At 42.4% G+C, this 24,786-nt stretch overlaps 1 protein-coding gene across 1 annotated transcript; it reads right to left on the bottom strand.

Moving 5' to 3' along the window:
• Positions 1–12,589: 12,589 nt before the first annotated feature.
• LOC149274407 (hsp70-binding protein 1-like) lies at positions 12,590–22,016 on the bottom strand. Its single transcript, XM_089505553.1, has 7 exons — positions 21,891–22,016; positions 19,538–19,721; positions 19,117–19,341; positions 18,314–18,469; positions 17,853–17,949; positions 17,116–17,227; positions 12,590–12,667 (listed from the first exon to the last, which is right to left on the bottom strand). The coding sequence occupies exons 1-7, from the start codon at positions 22,014–22,016 to the stop codon at positions 12,590–12,592; spliced, it is 978 nt and encodes a 325-aa protein (XP_089361679.1).
• Positions 22,017–24,786: the final 2,770 nt, after the last annotated feature.

Raw genomic sequence — 24,786 nt, forward strand, 5'->3', positions numbered from 1 at the left:
TCATACTTTGTCACTTTAGTATCACCTGCCAGAAATGTCAGTTTTATATGGTTGCTCATGTAAAGGCTGAGAGTTACACTTCCATTCCTTGGTCAGATACTGACCGCCAGCACCGGGCATGTATACGGGACAACCCATACAGCTGGCCTTTGTAACGGGAACCGGCGGTCTAGCAGGACGTCCCTGACCGACACTGGCACCTTCGTCACAGCGAAAGCCGGCTACAAGACGGGTAGCCGCTCCGATGCTCAGAGTAGATGTCCTGCTCCAGAGAAAAGGAGTCTCCCAAAAAAACACCAGTCACGACGACACACTGTACTGGGACTGCAGTCACTTTACCAGGTGAGGAGAAAATAACAAACACAGGAAACAGGAAAGGATTAACATAATTAACACAACAATAAGGGACAATGCAAACAACATCGGCACCACACCAATTCATCACATAAACAATGGCGGATACACAGTAGAGGCGAAGGAATTAGGGAAGAAATTCTTAGACTAGACAGCGAGTGAATCAGATTACACACAGAAGTGGAATCTGATTCAAAATATTACAGTTTAACCCCTGGAAGTCCATGTTAAATTACAGTCCTAATAATTCTCCTAAAAACGGACGTCCAGTATCCGTTACACTTCTTCCCCCAGAAAATAGAGCTGATGACAGATCTTAAGCGGATGTGCTGCAGGTCTGTAAGTGTCCTCGGTATAAGTTCTCCCGCTCGGGCACCCTGTAACCTGGCATCTCAGAATGCCTCTGTGGATGGGGTACCGGCACATCCCAGCACTACTGACGTCCGCAGCGGTCCTCCTGTTCCTCTCCTCTGTACTTTAATCCACCAAAGTTGATGGTCTCAGCTACCTCGCACCCTGGCTCGTTCAAAAGCTGTTGTACTTCTCTTGACCAGCACCTCTGTATCTTCACCGTTTCTACTCTGTGTGCCTCATTAGCAAAATCCACGATCTTGAGAGCTCCAACCCCTGCAGCGTAAGTGTTGAAGTGGTTCTGGACCTCTTATTAAAAGATGAGCCCTTTTTTTCCCATAGTAGATGGAAGATGATAGGTGTCCATCTTGACTGCAGGTCTCGCAGGTGGTGGTTTGGACCATCTACAAGAGTATTAGACCCCTCCGCTGCCACCAAAGTTATGGGAACCAGAGGGTCTAGCATGACGTCCATGGCTGTCTCTCTCATAGTACCAGACGAGTAGCCACTGAGGTTCTCAGAGTAAAGGGGCTCCCAAAGGTCTGTGACACCAGTCACGACACCAGTCAAGATGCAGGAGAACACATTTTATTGGGACTGGGCATTCTTTTATACAGGACATTTACCAGGGGAGGGGAAATTGACAAACCAAGGAAATAGGAAAGGACAAACATAATTAACACAACATACTAGCAAGGGACTATGCAGACAACATCTAGTGACACATCCAACAATGGCGGATACACAACAGAGATTAATGGATTACAGCGATAACACTTAAACATAGACGAGACAATGAGTGACTCTTAATACACATAGAAGTGGAAATTAGATGAAAACACAAAATATTACAGTTTAACCCCTAGAATTCAATGTCAAATTGCAGTGCCCATAAATGTCCTAGAATGGGGGGTTCAGTATCCGCCACAAGATTCATATGCAAATCACATTTTGATAGAATTTGCTTAAGCCCTTAACGACAAAGCCCGTACATGTACGGGCTCAAAATGCATTGCTTTCAATGGGTTTAGGGACCACTCATTGCCCTTAAGGGGTTAAAAGCATAATTTCACCCCGTCACATGATTACAGATTAGCAGCCGGCATATACATTAACACTCGTTAATGGAGTTGTTTTTTTTTTTTTTATTTGTTTATAGGGTATGCACTTTGTCGACTTCACATGCCTAACCTAAGAGGAGGTTCTAGCGCAGAAATAAAGACACGCTTACAGGACTCTGACCCTTGGGAGCTATTTCCAGGAAGCCGACGACGAAACAAATCAAACTTTGACGGCCTAATAGACAGAAACAGATAAACAGACATAATGCTGGGGGATAACCGGTCTGGTCTTATATCCAGGAGCCGTATGCCTATCCGATGCAGATTTACATGCCCTCACTGTTTGAATCTCTACCACTTCTGCAACGGACGTTAAATACTTAGACGCCGTTTTGAACTCTGCTAAAGCAAAAAGCACTCGGGCGGCTGAGAAGAACCAAGTTTCCACCAGCATCCCTCAGAGAGGAACAACAATATATTCTCACACTTGCAACACAAGTCACTTCCTTCCACCACTAGCCGGTTATTTCACAGCACAACCGATCGATCCCCAAAAGCCCTCCTTACCGCACCGCGTTACCGACGGCTCACGTCACCAACGGGAGTGCGACTAACAAACGCCATACTGCCCAAAAACCATGAATTCCACTGTTTCCGGCATCATTTCTTCCTACAAGGCCCGACTTATTAAAATGCTACCCTTTACACAATTTCCACTAATCCAACAACAATACCGCTTACATATACATTACGTTTCTTAATCATTATGCGGCATTGTATTCATTTCTCGGAAAATAATTTAAATACACACTCAATATTCTGCTAGCTACAATTGTTAATGTATTAATTAATAATACAATCCATACGGCTGCTTCTCCTCCATATGCCTACGATTTGTTTATATCCATATTCATAATATTTCAAGTATAAGATCTCGTATATTTCCTGGTACTGAGCGCTGAAGTTAATTCCTTCCCAACATATGTGCTGATTTTAGAATTGGTCTATATTTATATATATATATATATATATATATATATATATATATATATATATTTTATAAACACAATACACACTTGTGGTACCTTGATCACCGGAAAAAAACACACACATTATATTATATATATACACACACACACACACACATATATACCAAAACTCGGCCCTAAATAACCCTTCCTACTATCGTGTTCACTTCCGAAGTAAACAAGGTTAAAGATTCTATGGGTTAAAAAGCAGAAAGAACTATGCAGAGTTGGATTTGATTTATATGGCGCTATCATATTCTGCAGAGCAGTACAAAACCGAATGTTTTCAATGGGCAGAATACTTGACGTTTGCTTTTCTTGCAGGGCTTTCAGCAGATATATTTTATGTTCTAAGGAACGTAGGCATGAGAGATGCTGCAAGGAATCCTCCTTGTCTTCAGGTGGCCCCGATCTCCAGAATCGGATTGCCTCTCTAGCGCTTTCCTCTGAAGCGTGCCGCCAGGAAGAAGCAAACCCCCATGGATTGCGTTTCTCATATAAGGAGAGGGAGGACTACGTTTTGATTCATTTGTCCCTTTAAACATGCAAAGTTTATAAAAGTAACCCCGTGCGTTCGTAGATGTTAATAAATAGCCAACAAGAGGCGCAACATCACATTCTCTCCAAGTTCCATCAAAGGTCTTAAGAGTTAACGGAGCCGCTTAACCATTTCAGAGCTAAATTATGCTTCACAAAGAGTTCCATGAAACTTTCCGAACTCTAGTTATTTATATCAGCGGATAAGGATACTTAGAAGAATGTCTTTTATTTACACAACTTCATTTATAAACATTGTCTGTTGCTGACACTTTAGAAACAATAATATTGTGGCTTGCGGGGCTGTAGAACACAGAGATAGTCTAGCACCCAGCAGACATTCTGAGATAATGGAAAAGAGGGGGAGATGCGAAGCCAGAAGAGGGACTATCCTTCCTGAATGGGGCACATGGGAGGTATGGTTTTGGAGCATAGGACTCGTAAAAGGCCCTACTACTAGTAGTTAGAACTAGTAACCTAGGAGATAACGCACTACCCAGTAAGGCCGTAAAGCTTCATCTGATTCAGCAGGTAGGAGGGGAGAACAGCATGCGAGGGGTGGGAAGGCTCTGTGTTCATGAATGAGGCCCTGCGCAGGGGGCAGATGGAGTGACAGGTAGTGGGTGGTACCGCGATACTCAGCACTAGTATAGACATAAAAGTGAGCCGAAGTGTCAGGTAACTGACACGGAGATCGGACTGCGAAAGCTCTTCCGGCTACTCGGTCTCCATTTGCAAGCGGTACATGGATACACGGGCTCACTAGCACTGCTGTCTGTGACTGAGCCTGCCATGCATGAGGCCGAGCTGGTCTCTGCCTTACCCGGGCGGTCGGTATCCTAGGAGACAACGTTTCTTCCGCTCCAATCTCACGCAGGCCCCGGCACGCTCCGTCTTCTTGGCTGTAAACGTAGGCGCCGTGTCGTCCTTCTTTCCCCTGTATGGGAGAGAGGAGTCGGAGGAAGCGACAGCGCAAGCAAGCCCTACAGTTAGTAACTGTCAGGGCAGGTGTGGGAGGGGGGGAGCGAATCGCAAGAAGGACAGGAGCAGTAGCGGAAGGAGCTCACTCTTCCGCTTCCGGCCTGGGCACTCAGATGGTGTTTGGATGCAAAGCAATGGAAGTTGGTTCCGGTGAGCTCGGCCTCAACCGACCTGTGGGCGGAGCTGTGTTGCGAAGGTTGGGCGTGGCTCAAGAGACAGGCGACTTGAAACTATAGGGCGGGAGCGAGCAGGCTGGGATGCGCTCAAAGGGCTAACGTGAGCGCGCAAACCTCGCCTTTAACGGTATACAACGTAAGGATGCTGGTTGCTAAAGCAACTATTAACCCTTTGGGGCACTCCCTCGGGAGGGGAATATTTATTTTAAGCACAAGTTAAGCTAATCATAGATACCTAGTGCGTCACGTAACATAGGAAACAAAAATCATTTTTTTTTAATGAAAACAATAATTATGTAAACTTTTTTTTAGTTTATGTTGATGGTAGTATGTTGGGGTACTTATGTCTGATCCCTGCATGGTACTAGGGATCAGGCGATGTTTGCTGCATGTTGGCAAGCTGATCCAATGGACAAAACAACCTGAAAACGTGACTTTCACATGCCAAGGGTTCCCGATTATTTGGTGGTTAAGATGAGATAATTCTGAGTATATACAACAATCTTTTCTAAATAGTACATATGTTAAGGAAAAATCCCACCAAAAAACATTTTCTCCATCACAAACTCCCAGCGTTGTATACGATAATCTAATCTAATTCTAATTCTGCGGACTCGGAGGCCACCATTGTTGTCAGTCGTGTGATATTCTAGTTGACTTTTCCTGTTCAAACACCACACTGAGCTGATGCTTTATGGCAATGCTAATGAAGTCTGTTCCTCCATAGACTTAGTTTCAGGCAATAGAGACATTCCATGGTAGGCGAAAGTCATCAAGTATGTTTAAAGGCTTCTTCTACAAAATCTTGAACGCCACTTAAATATTTGATGGCAACCAAGAAAACACATAAATTCTAAAGTACAAACATGCTTTGCTTGGTTCATTGTTCACACACTCCCAATTATGTCTCCCTTTGTGGTAGGCTTTAGGTTCAATGCTAGCCTGCAAAGCCAAGCATTTCTGCAGTCCGGCCCTGCACAAACACTCCAGCAGGGCCGGACTGGGGAAGACTAGACAGCCTTGCCACTTTATGTTATCCTCATACTTAAAGAAGTCACACATGTCCAATGTCAACACACATTACAAGACCCGATAATAATACTAACAAGCCACATCTGTTTGGCTATGTACATATTGGGCATACAAACACCTCCCACATCAATTCAGTTTGTATGAAACCTCTGTATATTGATATATAAGTATGGGCTAAAATCTCCCAAGTCCAAATGGGAGGCACCGCAGAAGGTTGTGGAGAGTAGCAGGGCTAAGATCCTGTGGGACCTCCAGATCCAGACGGACAAGCAGGTACTGGCCAATCAACCTGACATCGTGGTGGTAGACAAGGACCAGAACACAGCGGTGGTGATAGATGTAGCCCTGCCAATTGACAGCAACATCACGAAGAAGGAGTATGAAAACTGGAGAAGTACCAGGGCCTAAAAGAAGAACTAGAGTAGATGTGAAGAGTGAGGACCAAAGTGGTCCCAATGGTGATAGGCTCACTCGGGGCTGTGACTCCTAAGCTCGGAGAGTGGCTCCAGCAGTTTCCAGGAACAACATCAGAACACTCTGTCCAGAAGAGGAACAGCTAAGATTTTGCGCAGAACCCTCAAACTCCCAGGCCTCCGGTAGAGGACCCGAGGTTGAGGAAGACACATATCACCTATAGGGGCGAGAAGGGATTTTTCTTCATATATATTATTTCTTTTGCTATGGTGGCAGACATCTACAAGGGTACTGAAGGAGTTAAGCCTAACTCTGGCCCAACCATTATTACTAATCTTTAAGCATTCTTTCGGCTCGGGCATAGTTCCATTAGATTGGCGCAAGGCAGATGTTGTGCCCATATTTAAAAAGGGATCAAAATCTCTACCGGGCAATTACAGGCCAGTAAGCTTAACATTGGTAGTGGGGAAATTATTTGAAGGATTGCTAAAGGTATACATTCAAGATCATATCTTGATTCATAATCCAATCAGTAAAAGTCAACATGGATTTGTGAAAGACCGGTCTTGTCAAACCAACCTATTAGCATTCTATGAAGAAGTTAGTAAAAATATAGACCTGGGGGCGGCTGTAGATGTGATTTATCTGGACTTTGCTAAGGCATTTGATACGGTCCCGCATAAAAGGCTACTCTATAAATTATTAGAAATAGGCTAAGGGGCAAATGTCTGTATGTGGATCAGAAATTGGCTAAAAAATAGAATGCAGAGGGTTGTTGTGAATGGATGTTTCTCAGCCTGTACACAGGTATTAAGTGGAGTGCCTCAGGGGTCTGCCCTCGGTCCTCTTCTTTTTAATTTATTTATAAATGATCTCCCAAGCTGCATTGAGAGCCATGTCACAGTTTTTGCTGATGACACAAAATTAGGCCGAGTAATTCAGACTAATCTTGATGTTTCTTCATTGCAGGAAGATTTAGACAGAGTTGGGGACTGGGCGTACAAGTGGCAGATGAGGTTCAATATAGAGAAATGCAAAGTTATGCATTATGGTAAAAATGCGACCTATTCTATAAATGGAATATGCTTGGGGGAAACTACCAGTGAGAAGGATTTAGGAATAACGGTTGACAACAGTGCGCAATGCAAGCAAGCAAGCAGCTGCGAGGGCTAATAAGGTTTTGGCATGCATAAAAAGAGGTATTGATTCAAGGGAGGAGGATATTATCTTGCCTCTTTACAGATCATTGGTAAGACCTCACCTTGAATATGCGGTACAATTCTGAGCACCAGTCCTTAGAAAGGACATTATGGAACTAGAAAAAGTGCAAAGGAGGGCTACGAAATTAATAAGGGGATTGGGAGATACTAGTTATGAAGAGAGACTAAAAAAGTTAAAATTATATACACTTCAAAAACGGCGTCTCAGAGGGGATATGATAACATTATATAAATATATGCAGGGCCAATATAAAGAGCTCTTCAGTGACTTGTCCATTAACAGAAATATACAAAGACTGGAACTGGAAGAGCGCAGGTTTCATAGACGACAAAGGAAGGGATTCTTTACAGTGAGGACAATAAAGGTATGGAATTCACTTCCAAGGGAGGTGGTGTTATCCAATACATTAGATACCTTCAAAAGGGGCCTCGATATTTTCTTAGAAAGGCATGACATACAGGGATATAAATAGAATAACATTAATATTTAAGAGCTTCTTGATCCAACGAGAAATCCGATTCAAGGAATTTTTCCCCCTGATGGCAGAATTCGAAGTAGCTTAATTAGGGGTTTTTGCCTTTTTTGGATCAATTGTAAGGGGCTTACATTCTCTAAGTGACTTGCTTTCTGTAAGTGACTAGTTTGTGCACCACAGCAGCAGCAGAGAAGTGGTATTATAACTATACCAACAGTGGGTTTGTATCTCAACCAGCAACAAGAGGGTTGAAGGGTTTGTGGTAAAAAAAACCAAAACTGTGTGTTTTGCATTAACTGTTTGGTTTGTTTTTTTCTCTCCCATTTTCTAGAGTGTAATTAGTTAAGGGTGGGGTTTATAATCAATTAACTGTGTTGCTCTGTATATAAGGAAGTGGTTAAACTTACAGAGCTTGCATTCTCTTAGTGACTTGCTTTCTGTAAGTGACCAGTTTGTGCACCACAGCAGTTCGTGCAACAGAAAGGAGGGTAAGTGACATAAAGCAATTGTTTAAATTCTGTAAGTGCTCACGTCCCTTTATAAAGTATGAGCAAGCTTGGAGATTTCACTCTAGCACATCATGACATATGTATGCATGCTTGGAAGAAGTGATCAATTGGTCTCTCTGGAAGCTGAGGTTGGTGCTCTGAAGAGGCACATTGAAACACTGAGAGAGATTGACAACCTTGAGAGGAGTCTGTTGCTCACTGAGCAAAGTTTAGATGGGGCCCCTAGCAATGAGGGAGGAGATCAGTCAGAAGGGAGTCCGGTATATAGCTGGGTAACAGTAAGACGTGGTTGCAGTGGGGAAGGAAAGAGGAAGAGGCAAGCCAGCCCAGAGTCTCTCCCTCCCAACAAATTTGCCCTTTTAAGTGAGCACGTTGGGGAGGCAGACTCAGAGGTAGGCTTTCCGGAAAAAACTGTTCTCTCTAACAGCCGGGAGAGCAGCTCATCCAATGTGCAGGGGATCCAAAAGGAAGGAAAGCCCAGGCAGGTTGTGGTAGGGAATCAATAATCAGGAAAACAGACAGGGTAATCTGTAGCTCTGATCGCAGCAACCGAATGGTTTGCTGTCTCCCGGGTGCCCGGGTTTGGCATGTTGCGGACAGAGTGGATAGATTATTGGGAGGGGCTGGTGAGGATCCAGCTGTCTTGGCGCACATTGGTACCAATGACATAGTAAGAGGAAGATGGAGTGTCCTAAAAGGTAATTTTAGGGACTTAGGTAGTAAGATTAAGAAAAGGACCTCCAAGGTAGTATTCTCAGAGATACTACCTGTGCCATGCGCTACACCAGAAAGGCAGCGGGAGATTAGGCAGCTAAATGCATGGCTGAAGTCTTGGTGTAAGAAGGAGGGCTTTGGGTTTTTAGAGCACTGGGCTGATTTTGCTTTGGGGTACAATCTCTATAGTTGTGATGGATTGCACCTAAATGCAAGAGGGTCCAATGTGCTTGGGGAGAGAATGGCTAGACGGTTGGAGGAGATTTTAAACTAGGAATGGGGGGGAGGGAATAAATACCGGGCTAGGCAGTATAGAAAGGGAAGGCGATTTACTTAGTAACCAGGTGGGTGGATCTGGGGGCTTGGTCTATACACATAATAGGGAGAAGCATATATTTTGCCCCCCAAAGCAAGGACAGAAAGCGATTGCAGCATCGGTGTTAAATGACAAGCTAAAGGTCATGTCTACAAATGCTCGCAGTTTAGGGAATGAGATCCATGAACTTGTAACAGTTGTGGCAACTGAGAATGTTGATATAGTGGCTGTTACTGAGACATGGTATAATGAGAAAAATGACTGGGACATATCAGTACCGGGGTACTCTTTATATAGAAAAGACAGAAAGGGGAGGGGTGGCCCTATATGTGAAAAATAACATAAAATCTAACTTAATACAAGTTGGTGAGGAGAACTTAGAGTCGGTTTGGGTTACAGTACAATTTGGCAAAAGTAAAGTAACTCGTATAGGTGTGATTTATAGACCCCCAGGACAAGTAGAAGAACTAGATAATCTACTAGTGGAGGAAATAGCTAGAGGGGATGTTATAATCATGGGTGACTTTAATCTCCCTGATGTAAACTGGAAAACAAAAGTAGCTGGTTGTACCAGGAGTGCGGATATTCTAAACTCCTTACTGGGATTATCTTTAAAACAGGTAGTTGAGGAACCAACTCGTAAGGTGGCCATATTGGATTTAGTGTTCACAAATGGAGATTTGTTAGCAGATATTTCTGTAGGTGAAAGTTTGGGATCTAGTGATCATCAGTCTGTGTGGTTTAATATACGAACAGTGACTCAGAGTCACACCACACAAAAACAAAAGTTTTAGATTTTTAGAAAAGCTGACTTTTCTAAAATGAGAAAATGTATAGAGGAGTCATTATCAGACTGGCACAATTTAAATGGCGTTTAGGAGGAATGGGATTTTGTAAAAGCTGTTTTATTGAAGATAACAGAAAATTGTATTAGGCTGGTCAGTAAGAGTAAAAAATTAAGGAAACCGCTGTGGTACCCAAAGTGAGGAAGATAGACAGATCTATAAAATTAGGCAGAAAGAGGCAAAGAAAGTTATAAGATCTGCCAAATCACATGCAGAAGAACGAATTGCCCTCTCAGTAAAAAATGGAGATAAAACATTTTTTAGATATATAAATGAGAAAAGGAAAGTTAAACAAGGATTAGTTAGACTAAAAACAAAAGGAATATATGTAGAAGAGGATAAAGGTTTAGCTGACTGCCTCAATGAATATTTCTGTTCAGTTTTTACAGATGAAAATGACGGAATGGGACCTCAGCTGGGAAAAAAGACTGAATCATTTGAAATATGTGAGTTTATCGAGGCGGAGGTTCTACTTCAGTTGTCTAAGGTAAAGACAAATAAGTCGATGGGGCCTGATGGGATACACCCCAAGTTATTAAAAGAGCTTCGGGGTTAACTGATATATTTAACCAATCATTGGTAACGGGAGTTGTCCCTGGGGATTGGGAAGTAGCGAATGTTGTGCCCATTCACAAAAAAGGCAGTAGGGAGGAGTCGGGCAACTACAGGCCAGTTAGTCTTACATCTGTAGTGGGCAAATTAATGGAAACAATGTTAAAGGAAAGGATTGTTGAACATCTGAAGTCACATGGGTTTCAAGATCAAAAACAACATGGGTTTTCCTCAGGAAGATCTTGCCAAACAAATCTTATTGATTTTTTTGATTGTGTGACTAAAGTAATTGATCGAGGTGGTGTAGTAGACATTGTGTATCTGGATTTCAGTAAGGCTTTTGTCCCACATAGAAGACCCAATGTCGTTGAATGGATCAGTGGCTGAGTGACAGACAACAGAGGGTTGTAGTGAATGGCGTATATTCAGAACAAGGTCTTGTTACCAGTGGGATACCTCAGGGATCTGTACTTGGACCCATTCTCTTTAATATTTTTATTAGTGATATTGCAGATGGACTTGATGGAAAGGTATGTTTATTTGCTGACGACACAAAAATTTGCAACAGGGTTGATGGAGGAAGAAGCAAAATGGCAAACGATCTAGGAAAACTGGAAAAATGGTCAGAGCTGTGGCAATTGGCATTTAATGTAGATAAATGCAAAGTAATGCACCTGGGGCATAAAAACCCAAGGGCAGAGTATAGAATATTTGATGCTGTCCTAACCTCAACGTGTGAGGAAAGGTAATTATTTCTGAGGATTTAAAGGTAGGCACACAATGCAGTAGAGCAGCAGGTAATGCTAGCAGAATGCTTGGTTGTATAGCGAGAGGTATTAGCAGTAGAAAGAGGGAAGAGCTCGTGCCGTTGTACAGATCACTGGTGAGACCTCACTTGGAGTATTGTGTACAGTACTGGAGACCGGATCTCCAGAAGGATATAGATATGTTGGAGAAAGTGCAGAGAAGGGCTAATAAAATGGTTTATGGATTACAAGATAAACCTTACCAGGACAGGTTAAAGGATCTTAACCTATATAGCCTGGAAAAAAGACGGGACAGGGGGGATATGATAAACATTTAAATACTTAAAGGGAATCAACAAGGTAAAGGAAGAGAGTTTTTATTTAAAAGGAGAAATACTACCACAACAAGAGGATACAACCATAAACTAGAGGGGCAAAGGTTTAATGGTAACATCAGAAAATATTACTTTACGGAAAGGGTAGTGGACGCATGGAATAGCCTCCCAGCAGAAGTGGTAGATGTTAATACAGTAAAGTCATTTAAGCAAGCATGGGATAGGCATAAGGCCAAGCTAGATATAGGATAAGGGCAAGTACTAAAGGAAAGTACTCAGAGGTTGGGTAGACTGGATGGGCCTACTGGTTCTTATCTGCCGTCACTTTCTATGTTTCTATATGTTTCTAAGAATAGGAAGGTTAGGTAGAAGGGTTGAACTTGATGGACTTAGGTCTTTTTTCAACCTTACAAACTATGTTACTATGTTACAGGAATTATATTCTTCCTTTCACTAACCTAATATATTATAGGCAACATTGCCACATACTTTTTTCCCCATAACAAACATTTAATCAGAATTTTTTTGTAACCTTTTATTAACATATTTTAAGATGCCAGCTGTACCTTAAATGAAAAAAAAAAATGAAGAACCAGAGCTTATTAGTGTGAGACGTTCTCCATCCCCGATAAGATCCGGTTTACATTTTTATAAATAGATTAATAAAACATTCCTCAAAGGTGAATGTAGAATCATATTATATGCTCCTCTAAATCACCAGACCAAAAGTTTTATTTTACTATTACAGAAAACTGTAAACAGGTAAAAAAAAAAAGTCAAGTGCATTTGATAAATACATATATTTATTAAAAAAAAATATCTGAAACAAGAGATTCCACGAATCTGAGGTGAGCCACATTTCATCATCTCACAAACGGCATCCCCTCATTAACTGCAATTTTGCCTCATCGTGAGGAAAGTTGTTCTGAGAATTGTGTTTATTCATCGGTCCATATTATGGTCTTCTGGAATATTCTGGAAACAGATCTTTAGGAGACGCTCACAATGTTCTAGCTCTTCCTGAAACAGAAAAAAACATATTCGTGAGGCAGCTCAGGATACGTTATGAAGCTCTTTTGAGTGGTGTTCAAAATTAATAATTTTATACAACTAGGACCTGTAATTCTGAGCTATCAAAATCGCCTACAGACACCAGTTACCCATGCCTGATGTTTTCTGCTGTTTGCCTCTTTTGTAATGTTACAAAACCTTATTCGCGTCACTGGCCACACTGACCATTATTTCCAAGACACATGATGGGGGGGAATGGGAAAAAAGTGGCAGATGTGGTCACCTTAGTAATAGTAAAGTAAATGGTACAGGCGTCAACAGCTGATGATATCAAGATACTAGTTACATTTTACACCAGGAAATGGTGTCTGTCGGACATCGGTCTTTGAGTCCTAGAAATACTAGGTGTGTTATGGGCAACCAAGACATGTGTAGTACATGACGTAACAATTCAGACATCGAGAAACAAAAGGTGACAAGGGGCCTGCTCAAACGAGCCAACAATCTATACATTCAACTTGGTTTACATCGATAGGAAAATGCAATATAGCCGTTATATTTTATCGGCAAACATTGAAAAAGATGTATAGTTACATAAGAGGTCTCTTCTTCCAAGGTCTTGGTGGCCCAACAAAAAAATGATCCAATAAAGACTCCATTTTCTCTTGGATTGATACAGCTCTATCCATTTTTCATCTAGATGTAAACCAATTTCTAGGTTACGTTAAAGCAAGCCCATTGTCACCCTTTGTTTCTGGAAGTCCAAATTACTATGAAACTCACTGCAAAATGTCGCTTTTAAAGTCAATTAATAATAATAATAAAAAGCCGCCTAATGAGCACATATTCGGGATCACTGGTACCCGGGCATTCAGCACATCTTCGGTTCCTCCAGACTTACGGGGGGGGGGCCAGATGAAATCTCGCAGAGCCCATACCAGCGCTTTCCGCATTAGTGACTTAACACTTGGGATTTAATTGCAGATTACAAGAAAGCATTTAGCTGGGTTCATGCAATTAACCATTTACATTTAAGAATACAAATCAATTGTAACAAGTTAATGAGTGGTTGGTAAGACTATACTCGTTCAAGGGTATAATTTAGTCGTGGAAAATTATCCATTCAGCATAGATTTCTTAATACATTACATCTCTGGGAAATCCACACAATTTAAGGTGCTTATAAAGAGACCTTTATTCAAGGGAATACATCCCAATTCCCGTTTGAAACATGCAGACAGAGCAGAGCGCCATAACATGACAGTTTACAGTATACATAAGAGCAATGTTCCTCAAAAGGAGTCAAGCTCGCAAGAGCAGGGTCCTCAAGCAGCCAATCAGTGGTCCAATGGTAGGACCACATGGGCGGCATTCTTCTGCAACTCTGGACCTGCAGCCTCTCCATAAGGTCAATATTTTTTAAAACCTTCTAAAGAACGCATGTCAAAGTACTTCGAAATTACTTAAATCTGCATTCTTCTTTTAGTATCGTTCTTGGACCACAGAAGAGCCCTGGAGCTGCAGCTTCTCAATAAGGTTAATGTTGGTGGAAGTGGATATGGCAGCCTGTTGGATGAAAGGAGGGGAAGGGAAGGAAGCATGTGGCTAAAACCATGACTGTGACAGTTCCCATTTATATGAGGAGCTTTACTTAGAGACGTAACTGTGTACTACGCAGGAACAATGTGACCCCTTTTTGCTGGATGAACACACCAGAGCTGGACCTCCATGAAGTATAGTTAGGTTGGTGGTTCCTTCTCAGGCATGGTTCAGCAAATAAGACTCAAAGGATTATTGTTTTTGTCCAATAACAATTTTAACGGACGTCACTCTGTCCCGACTAAAATGGCCACTCAAAATCTCTAAGCAGAAAGCTAAGCAGGGTTAGTGAAAAATAAATATATATATGTATGCGTGTGTGTGTGTGGCAGGGAAAGAAAGGCATGGTTCCTATCATTTTTGGTGCTGCGTTCAATTCAAATGTTGACCAACAACAACGTTAAAATTGGAAATATACAACTGAAAAACATTAACACATGTCAAGATATAGTGGCACAGAAGGAGAAGAGAACTCCACTTCAACAAGGCTTCCAAATTCTATGCAAAATATGCCCAGCCATGGTATTAGGCATTTATTACTCTCAAAGCAGACCAGTCGCGGTTTTGATTACCACAAAGAATATAGTGCTCACTTTTTTTTTATGTCAGATAATACAATAAATACGAAAACAGGAATTACCTAAGACATTTCTGAAAGTGCCCCATACTCACGCAGAACGCTCGCCTAACCAAGCAATGCCTGCACTCAGAGACAAGCGGTGACCAGTCCGAGCGCTTCTGGCTCCTAAGATTTTTTTTTCAGGTCCTCATTTATATTAAACTAGCAGTTCGAGAGGCAGGGGTACTTGGAACGCATGTATGATTTTATTTTAATAAATCCCTTTGATTTCAATGTAAAAGCTATCCTGCCCCTGACTGGCTCCTTTGGACCACTGAGTCGGGGTGCAACTGCTTCTACTTAGAGTATAACTACTTTATTTTTTAAACTTCTTACAGAATGCACATTAAAGTACTCGTAAGCATTCTTCTTTAGGGAAGCTGCATTGGACTTGGTCTGTATAATTTTTTTAGATGTGTCTTGTATCTACAGCCGCGGACACGAATCCGATAAGTCCAATTGGCAAATAGCATAATTTCTTTCATTCCTTACTTTTACATTTGAAGTTTTGCAATTTTACCAACATTACCAACAACCGACTACTGCTAAGCTACCATTCGACATGTGATATCACACGCACATCCAACCACAGTATGTGGAGGCTGCATTGCGGAGGTGTGTGGGCGGCGGTATGATGTCACAAGGCAACAGAACATCCTTTTCCTCCAGGCACAGTGCTCTTTTGGACACTGTGCAAGCAAAGCTGCCAGCAGTTTCAACAAACAAAACATTTAACAGAACAGCCAACAGCTGGGACATAAATATACCACATTCAGGACTGTTGGCACCTATAGTTTTGGCTAGCTATGAAATGAAAAAAACGTAATGAAAACTTGTACTTACCAGCTGTTAACTGGTTGTGTTGACGTTATATTTACGCATATACAAAAGAACAGTGGTGGGTTTTTTTCGTTTTTGTTTTTTAAATCAACTATACTACAATAAGTAAGTTATTAACAGCTAACTATTAACTATTATGTTATTGCAGAAGTGTGGCTTACGTATGTATAAATCAGTCAGTTTTACCTTTTCAGGTTCTGATTTCAGCACTTGGATGCGCATGTCTAGTATTGCACATTTTGAGGCAGTAAAGGTGTTTTTCCATCTAGACAAATTATTAACTGCACCTTCAGTATATTAATCTTAATACAGTAGATCTGTCATTCTGTTCTTTCCTCTGAAGGTTTAATCACGTAAAAACGCTTGTTTTATTATTTCTATGGCAACAACCTATCAGTGCTTGCTTTTGTGTCGTGACAATTGAAAGTGTCCCCGAAGACAATTTTACATGACTTTTGTGAATGGTCTAGAAATGATATTTCTAATGCTGCCTTTAGTCATCAAAATTCAACAGAGTTAGTGGAACATCACCTTTAATTTTGTATCTTTTGTGTTCCCCTGACATTTCTGCTATCTAGTATTGTCTGAGCGCAGATCCTACTTTGTTTCAGCCAGTCTGTGATTTAATACTTTTTTTAGCTGAGGTATCAGGCTGTGATCTTCGTACCTGTAGATGAACTTTCTCCCCACCTAGTTTTACAGTGTAGAGAAGCTGCAAAAGCATATGAATGACAATTCAACCCCCGTCTCATTCTCGGACCATGAATTCAGTCCAGGATGACAGCGGGTGAACCAGCAGAGATACAGCACAAGCTGAGCTGGGATCAGACCAGACTGTGGGCATCGCCCACCAAGCTGCACACAAGCCAAACCAGTCCTAGATAAGAAGGGCCATTGGCTTTATAGACCTCCCCGGAAACCAGACTGGAATTGGAGGAGGCGTTGGGTTTGCGCCCAATGCCTCAAACCTATGTTGGGTTACCAAGCTCTAATCCAGGATCAACAAATACACATTGTATTCTTTGTTGGGTGTTTATGATTTAAGTGGGACCTGCAGTGAAAGACAACCCATCCAATGTCTGATGCATTTACACTGCAAATCTGGCTATGTATTTAGGTATACGCTTATGAAGATCCAAGCCGTTATGGTGTGGCTAAAAACACTGAATTTCAGATGGCCTATAAGTTGAATCATCCTTCAAGCTCTTCATTGCCTCCTTTTACTCATGTCCTTCCTGATGCATGCGTAACATCACATACACAGAGATCCACACCAATATAATGCTCCAATGTATGCAATCTAAAGCCCATAGATAATGGCTACCACATGGCTGCCACAAGATTTGATGCATATGAAGTCCAATTGTGGTCTTTAAAGAGTGGGGCCACCTTACCATACCTGAAACTCTTCCTGCTTCTGTACCATCCGACATCGCTCATTAAGAAACTCCTCAAGAGCCAGCTCTGGAATTCGGCATTCCGTCACACCCCGTGGGAAGTCTGTCACCAGGCTGAAAAATTAATTGGAATATTTACCACTTTAATAGAGACTTTTACAAAGAAAGGTTGATTTTATTTGACAGCAAGAAAAATACGCCTTTGTTATCTGCTTAGCGTAAGACTATATGCTATTGTCTTCAAATCTATAGATTGTTGCTGCAAATTCTCCAGATCCCACCCAGACATTCAGAGACCCCATGGCAGCCTTAGCCACAAATATACAATTGTTAAAACGGCAACCAGCTAGATATCTTTTATTATCTTAGAGGCCCTTCTTAATAATTAAATGTTCGCTGCACAAGGAAACGCTATCCTACAGCTTGGCATGTCTGACGTCAAAGGGACCTCAAACAAGCACTGACTGACAGCCGATGGGAACCATTCGTCCCATCTAGGTTGCCATTTTTACCTGCTTTAAAGAACTCTGACTAACCCACCTATATAAATATACATTCTTTAGCTTCTGAATCATTAAGGAACCTCTGACATGTTTGAAATCCATGTCCAGGACCATATTTGCACTACATGCATGAACACAAGTTGCACTCGGGTATCACTGAACATCTGAGAACAGGAACCATTGCCTGTAAAAACACATCAACAATTCCCATAACAAAGGAGAATGACTTTATTTACCTGCAGAGGGCACTTAAGACATGTTCGTGGAAAGGGCTGTGCTCCGTCCGAAGCAAGGAAACCAGCTGCTGTATCATTCCCATGGAGCATAAAGTGTCTGTAAAATCAGGAAAGATTTGCCATTAAGATCACGGTACTGGCATGGAGATTCCTGATTTATGCTTAATCACGAGGATTAAGTTCAATTAGAAGAGAGATGTTTGCGGATAATTGGAGTCTTATCCCAACAAACCCTGGATAATATAGGGGGATGTAATGTCACAGCTAAGGTGCTCCTTATCCTACAACATGGACCTTTCTCTGCGTTTTCCGACCTGGATGTTCCACCGATTATTCCAGCCAAGTACCCCTACCACCACCCAAAGAGTTCCTAGGGTCATTATTTATTTGTTGTCATCTCTCCACCTCTCATTCTCTATAAAAAAGCAATAGTTTGGCCACGTGCATGTATTGGCCTTTACCTTTCTGCTCTGGATGGCTCAGCAGTAAGTTCTGCAATAAGAAAGCAGACTTTACTTTCAGCTTCAATACATCGCTTTGCATGGCACGCATCAACACGGAGAAACCATCCATCTTCAGAAACTCCTGCAGGCCCGCTTCTTGTTCCCGTACCAAGCCTGGACAAAGAGCGCAAAATCGTCGTGAAAATGCCGTTTCCATATCTAGCACACACTGTAATACTGGAAACAGGAAGGGCAGTAAACCTTGGTCCTTCTCCTGGATATAGTTACACTTGAGCAAACATAAGGATGCCTTTCGATAGAAGAAAGCTTGCACTAGCTTGGGGCGGCCACAAAAAAGAAGCTATACGCCAAAGAGACGTAGCTATGGAACATATTTCTTTAAAGAACGGCTCCTGAAGGCCGACATATGATCCAAACGTAGACAACATAAACATAACAGCCACCAGGAGTTCCTAAATTATATTCTACTACTAGACTAGAGTGGGTTTGTCTAATTAGACCGTACTCATTCTGTTATAGCGCCCAGTGTCTGGGTTCTTTAGAACGGGCGAAGAAAATCACAAGCAGGGTTCCCCCGTTCTAGTGTTACTGTTATTTCGGCCTCCTTCCCCGTCTCTAGTCTATCACAGGCGTCTCCAAACCTCGCTTTCAATGGGAGCCATTTATGATTATTTTATTAGAGCGACAATGGAAATCTTTTAGGGATTGGAGAAGAAAAATCAACCACATACAGTGAACAGAAGGTAAAGACAGCTTCTCGATGTATTTGCGAACACGTGTGATAAAGTATTGTTACTTACAAGAAATCGCAAACAGCGCCTTTACCCTGACCACTTCGTTTTTGTCAAGGTCCAACAGCTGTAAGAGTTTATCGACCGCTCCGAGGCTCAGCGCAGTCTCCTGGACAAACGGTACATTCTGACTGCAAATGCCAATTAGATCCGCAGCTCTCCAGCGGAGCTCGGCTTCTGGGCAATTCAGATAGCGACTCAACAGCAAATGCATGCCTGCCAGCTTACAGAAATCTGAGAGGAGAACGAAACGTTAAAGAGCAGACGGTATAACCCCGGCATAAGCCTTGCATAAAACGGGGAACACAAGAACTAAATCAACATAGAATTTAAGGGAGGATTCAAGCAAAGATGCACCAAATCCATTATGCTGATTGCCGTCCCTCTGATGTACTCTACGGGCAGATTGCTTACCTGCCGTCAGACTTACCTGCGGCGTTGTCGAGGTTTTCACACAGGTCTGCCAGTAGCTCCAATGCTTGCTCTTTGCGCTCATCTCCATCCTCGCCGACTGTTTCGCTGGTCAGCACCTGAATACAAACCTTCATCTGCTGAACCTCATCTGCTTGACCCGCAAAAGCTTTGCTCATTGCTTCCTGAAGCCATTGTCTCCGCTGAAACATGCAAAGAAACGAAACCGTGGTTTACAAAAAGTTTCCATTATATGCCCATCTGATGATGGCTCGATGGAAGATCTGCCTTAATTTGTCGTAATACTGATGAAATGAGGAAATCCAGAGAGGTCAAAACATACGTCCGTTCTACTTGTTCAGGAGAAAACTGTCATTCAGGGCTGAATTTCAACAAAAACGCCTTCCTGACACGGACTGTTAAAAGAAGCCATCAGCGTCGCAAAACGTCGGGCGACACAGGTGGGTCTGCGGCTCTGGAGCTGCAGTTTTTCCATAAAGGTAAGTATTTTTTTCAGGTTTAATGAATGCATATTAAAGAATTAAAGAAGTAAATTAATATGCATTCATTGTTCAGGACGCATGCTGGGACGTTGGAGTTTTGCTTTATGGGAACTTATAGTAAAGCGTTTTTCCACATCCTATGCAGGAGAAAAGCTGACAGAGAGCTCATGGCATCAGGGCATGAACAGCGAGAGCTCTGGACACCTGTACGTATTCATGGGATCATCCACATTCTGTGAGCGTGTGTGAATGGAAAGTATCTCATGAAAATAATCGAGGTCAGGAATGATCAAGATCTAGAGAGAATGAACTAGCGATGTAGGATAGAACATACAGACAAAGAGGAACGGAAACTCATTAGAGAGCGGCTTCTGGTTGTATGTTGAACTGAAAATGGTATGTAAGCTTGTAAGACAAACTCGGGTAAGTACATCGCAGAAAGGGGTTGGAGCGGCGGTTTCTTACAGAAAACCACAGAAAATGTACTTTTAAATGGCCCGCTCCCTCACTCTCTCTCTCTCTCTATAGTCCGCTCCCTCTCTCTCTATTTTGCTTTAATGTAGGAGCGCACTCACACACATGAAAACACAACAAAAGCATATTACAGTTCTGTATAAAAACAGTAAAACCCAGTGCCTTTAGGGCTGCCGGCATAATAACGCAGGGATAAACTCGAGCCAGAAGATTGAAATGCCTCTGCAGGGCAAACCGTGATTCTCGCTCATCTGTTTAATATCTCAGAGAGCAGCAAACAGCTTGCCCTCTTTAACCGGTGCACATCTCTGCCGCGTGTACGCAGCATTCTCAAACACAAATGGAAGATAAGCAGCTCTTATAGACCGACTTCAAGCCAAGTGGGTTCTAGCTAAATCTTCAAGTATAATCGGGAGGGCTTTTTGGTTTAAAAGAGGGCTTTGCAAGCTAAAATATTATTGATAAACTCTATAGCATACCTCCCAATAGTCCTGGTTTTCATGAGGGACTGCACCATTGTAAATAATAACTAGAAGCACATAAAATATTGCAAGTGTTCTATTCCTACACTGTATACGGGCTGACAGTAAGCTTCCATCTTCAATAAAGAATATCAGGAGGATGAATCCACGTGATATCACTGCCAACGCCTTTGGTGGATATCAGAGAAAATATAAACCTAAATAACTAAATATTACAAGTGATAGGCGGCTTTCAGTGCTGGATTTAGTGATGGATTTATGTGGCTGTTCCCCTTCTGGTACTTTACTGTCTGAAGCAAGAGAGACAACCAAAAATACAGAAGGGAAATGGATAAGGCGGAAAAAGCCCAGTAAAACATAATTCCTGTTTAAATTCCAAATGGACGTTGGCCAAAAATAGGTATTAGTTTAATACCCATTTTGGCAAGCGTGCTCAACTGACATCCTAATGCAGACATGATTAATATTTAGAAATTGCTAGATGTAACCTTGGATCAAAATGTCTAACACAGCCGTTTAGAAGGCCCATACCAAAAGGGTACCCCCGTCCATCACTCCATAAGAAGAGTTTATTTGTCTTGAGGACACACGCGCAAATTAATTTAGCTAGAAATGGTTGATGTAAGACTTTCAAGAAAGACTAAAACCATGGAAATAGAGAGTGTTACACAACTTCAGGCAGCGAATGGGAGTTCTACTGAGCATGTGCAACAAGCATACCGCAGTACACTTCCTGCTTTCAGTAGATGCAGATGGGGGAGGAGTTAAGCGAGACAGAAGAACTCCAATAACTAAAGAATGGCTGCATTCATCTTCATGCAGCAAATTGCATTGTAGCCCAGACAAAACGGACCTAGAGTGGGCTTTTATGAGTTCACAGCACAATACGCCAGCGTGTTCAAGGCTGATTTACCTCTTCTGACATCGACTCCACTTGGTTTGCGACACCGGATTCTGTTCCGGCCTCTATGGCCATGTGAAGCAGACCCTGGAGATTTTGCGGGTGCTGCCTTCTACCATCATGCCCTCCATCTGCCATGTTAACGAGTAATCTGCCATGTAATAATAATAATAATAATCAACAATTAAATCCAAGTAGTAAAGAATGTATCATCCCTATCGACTTTAGGTAGTAAGAAGCAGGGAATTGTAGGATATAACTGAGCTTTTGGGACACATTTATTTATTCTCCGACAGACGGGCAGCCTGAGTGATCATGTAGCTATGTGGCCCTTCAGTGACAGCGTGGTGGCTTATACCACGTGAGAGCATAAGGAAGGACGGGGGGGCCAGACATGGAAGGTAACTGAATGAGTGGGTGGGGGAGAGCGTGCATGTAAACGGATTAGGTGGGGACACGGCTGTACTTGTCCCAGGTCCTAAAGGTGCCAGCCCTCCCTTGGGCATATTGTATTAACTGGGTGGTCTGCAGCAAAGTGGTCTTAGCAACTAACAAAGCGATCATTCCCTTATTGTACATCGCTGCGTAATACACACTAAATAAAATCTGTATGATGGGCTGTTAAAGGGTTAATATTTAAAGTCTTAGGGTCATCTCATTTAGAAAGTTCCCTAATATGGTAATATGGATCAATAAATAATAATTTGTTGCTATGGTGAAAAAAAAAACCTTTTTAAATGTTTTCCCTTCTTTCATTTTTTTTTCTTTCTTTTTTTTAATACTAAATCTGATGAAATGTGTGACCCATGAGGCCAGGGTAGGACACATGAATTCTTATAGCAATCATGTAACACAGGTATTGCCAGCTAGTACTCTAAAGGACTAAAGAAACAAAGAAATAGACCGTATTGGCTCGAATATAGGCCGCACTTTTTCCCCCCACTTTAAGTCTTTAAAGTGGGGGTGCAGCCTATATTCGGGGTCTAGCGCCTATATTCGGGGACATGCAATCCCGGGTGCCGGGCAGGCAGCAGGGTTAGGATACAGATCCCCCGCAGCGGTGCAGGGGACCCGTATCCTACTCTCGAATGTGCTCAGACAGCCTCGCCTGCCAGCACTTCCCACCGGGGGGGGGGGGGGGGAAGGTGCCGGCACGGGAGATTGTCTAAGCGCATCGCGCAGACGTTCACCAGCAGCGGCGATGCGAGCATAAACAACCTCCGCTGCCGGCACGTCTGCACGATGTGCTTTAACAATCTCCCTTGCCGGGAATTCCCACGGGGGGGGGGGGGGTCCCGGCAAGGGAGATTGTTAAAGCACATCGTGCAGACGTTCCAGCAGCGGAGGTTGTTAACGCTTCCATCGCCGCAGCCGGTGAACGACTGCGCGATGTACGCTAACAATCTTCCTTGCCAGCACTTCCCACAGCGGAAGTGCCAGCACCGGAAGTTGAGTACGCGTACTGCGTAGCTGTCCCCCGCCGGCCCTGCAAGACCCCGGGGAGTCTGCACCGGTAAGTCTAGGGGGGACGACCTCTTGGGGGCAGAGTGGCAGCATATCTCGGGGGGGGGCCCATCTCGGGGGCAGAGTGCATATCTCAGGGGGGGATAGAGTGGCAACATATCTCGGGGGGGCAGAGTAGCAGCATATCTCGCGGGGGCAGAGTGGCAGCATATGTAAGTGTTTTTTTTTTTACTAAGAATTTTTTTTCTTTAAAAAAGCACCTAACTTTTAGGGTGCGGCCTATATTCGGGTGCTGCCTATATCCGAGCCAATACGGTATTTGAATATGATAATCTATTTAGCTAAACAGAAAAGGTTTTCAGACAGAGAACTACAACTCCCAGAATCCCCTGCGTACCATATCCGGGTAACAGCATATGCACAATTCTACAGCATGGCTTTCCCAATGGACAGAGGGGTGTTTCTCATAAAGAGACTTCTAACGTGGTGCACCGTCTCTTACACAACCACAGATTGTAAATAATTACAGTTATTATATAGCTCTGACCCAAAAATACCAGCAAACATTCATAAACCATAAATATTGTATAATAAGGTATTACAGCTGCTTTGTTGACAAACAGAACGCAAACAGAATACAAAGTGTAACAATCTGCTGCTACAAACCTGCCGTATATACCGGAATATAAGGTAAATCGCTATAACATACTCCACTGCAAGATATACAAACATACTGGATAACACAGTAAAATAAATAGTTAATTTGCGGTACCTGGTGTGTGGTACAGATGGCGGTTACAGCAATGTCTGCCTTCTACAGCCAGGACCAGGGAGCTGCTTCTGTCCACACAGTAATTCTGTTCTACTTCTCCCCACCTGACCCTGTATACTATATAATGTGTCTGAGTCTCCAGCTACTTCCAGAATCTTCTTCCGTCTTCCGATTCACATAGCTCTCCAGCGCACTATTCACTTCTATGTGCATTGCTCCCCCTGCTGGTCCATCTAAGAACAGCATCCTTAGCCCCATGATGAGTGGGTTTGCAATAGAGAATGATTTTAAGGAATTTCAGGTTGGAAAAAAATAGATATTTTTTTATTAATATGATTTTTGACAATAAAAAATACAAATGAATATAATCTAAAACAAGGATGTTTTCTATTAAAGGGATACTCCAGCCATCATATGTATTTTAACGTGTATAATAGATGCCCCGTTGTACAGTGCTACAGTATATGATGGCCCTATGTAAAATAATAAATAATAATAAATGCATGGGAGGGACGTCCCTGCTGGGAGTGGATTATTATTCTTGTTTTGGATGCTTTGTGGTTAGAACGGTACAAAGAAATTGTAACATTTTACGGGCCATTTTTCCTAGTGCTTTCCTTATTGTACAGAACTAGAAAGTATGATGGCATTATATACAATATATATATATAT

Source organism: Sceloporus occidentalis, unplaced genomic scaffold (assembly GCF_023333645.1).
Source record: "Sceloporus occidentalis isolate IW3139 unplaced genomic scaffold, rSceOcc1.0.p SCAF_333, whole genome shotgun sequence".
Taxonomy (NCBI): Eukaryota; Metazoa; Chordata; class Lepidosauria; order Squamata; family Phrynosomatidae; genus Sceloporus; species Sceloporus occidentalis.

Excerpts from the sequence above, each read along its gene's own strand:
- LOC149274407 (XM_089505553.1), bottom strand. The coding sequence starts at position 22,016 with ATGGCAGATGGAGGGCATGATGGTAGAAGGCAGCACCCGCAAAATCTC. Across the intron at positions 19,722-21,890 it reads TGGAGTCGATGTCAGAAGAG|CGGAGACAATGGCTTCAGGA; the intron begins GTAAATCAGCCT and ends TGCATGTTTCAG. Across the intron at positions 19,342-19,537 it reads AAACCTCGACAACGCCGCAG|ATTTCTGTAAGCTGGCAGGC; the intron begins GTAAGTCTGACG and ends TTCTCCTCTCAG.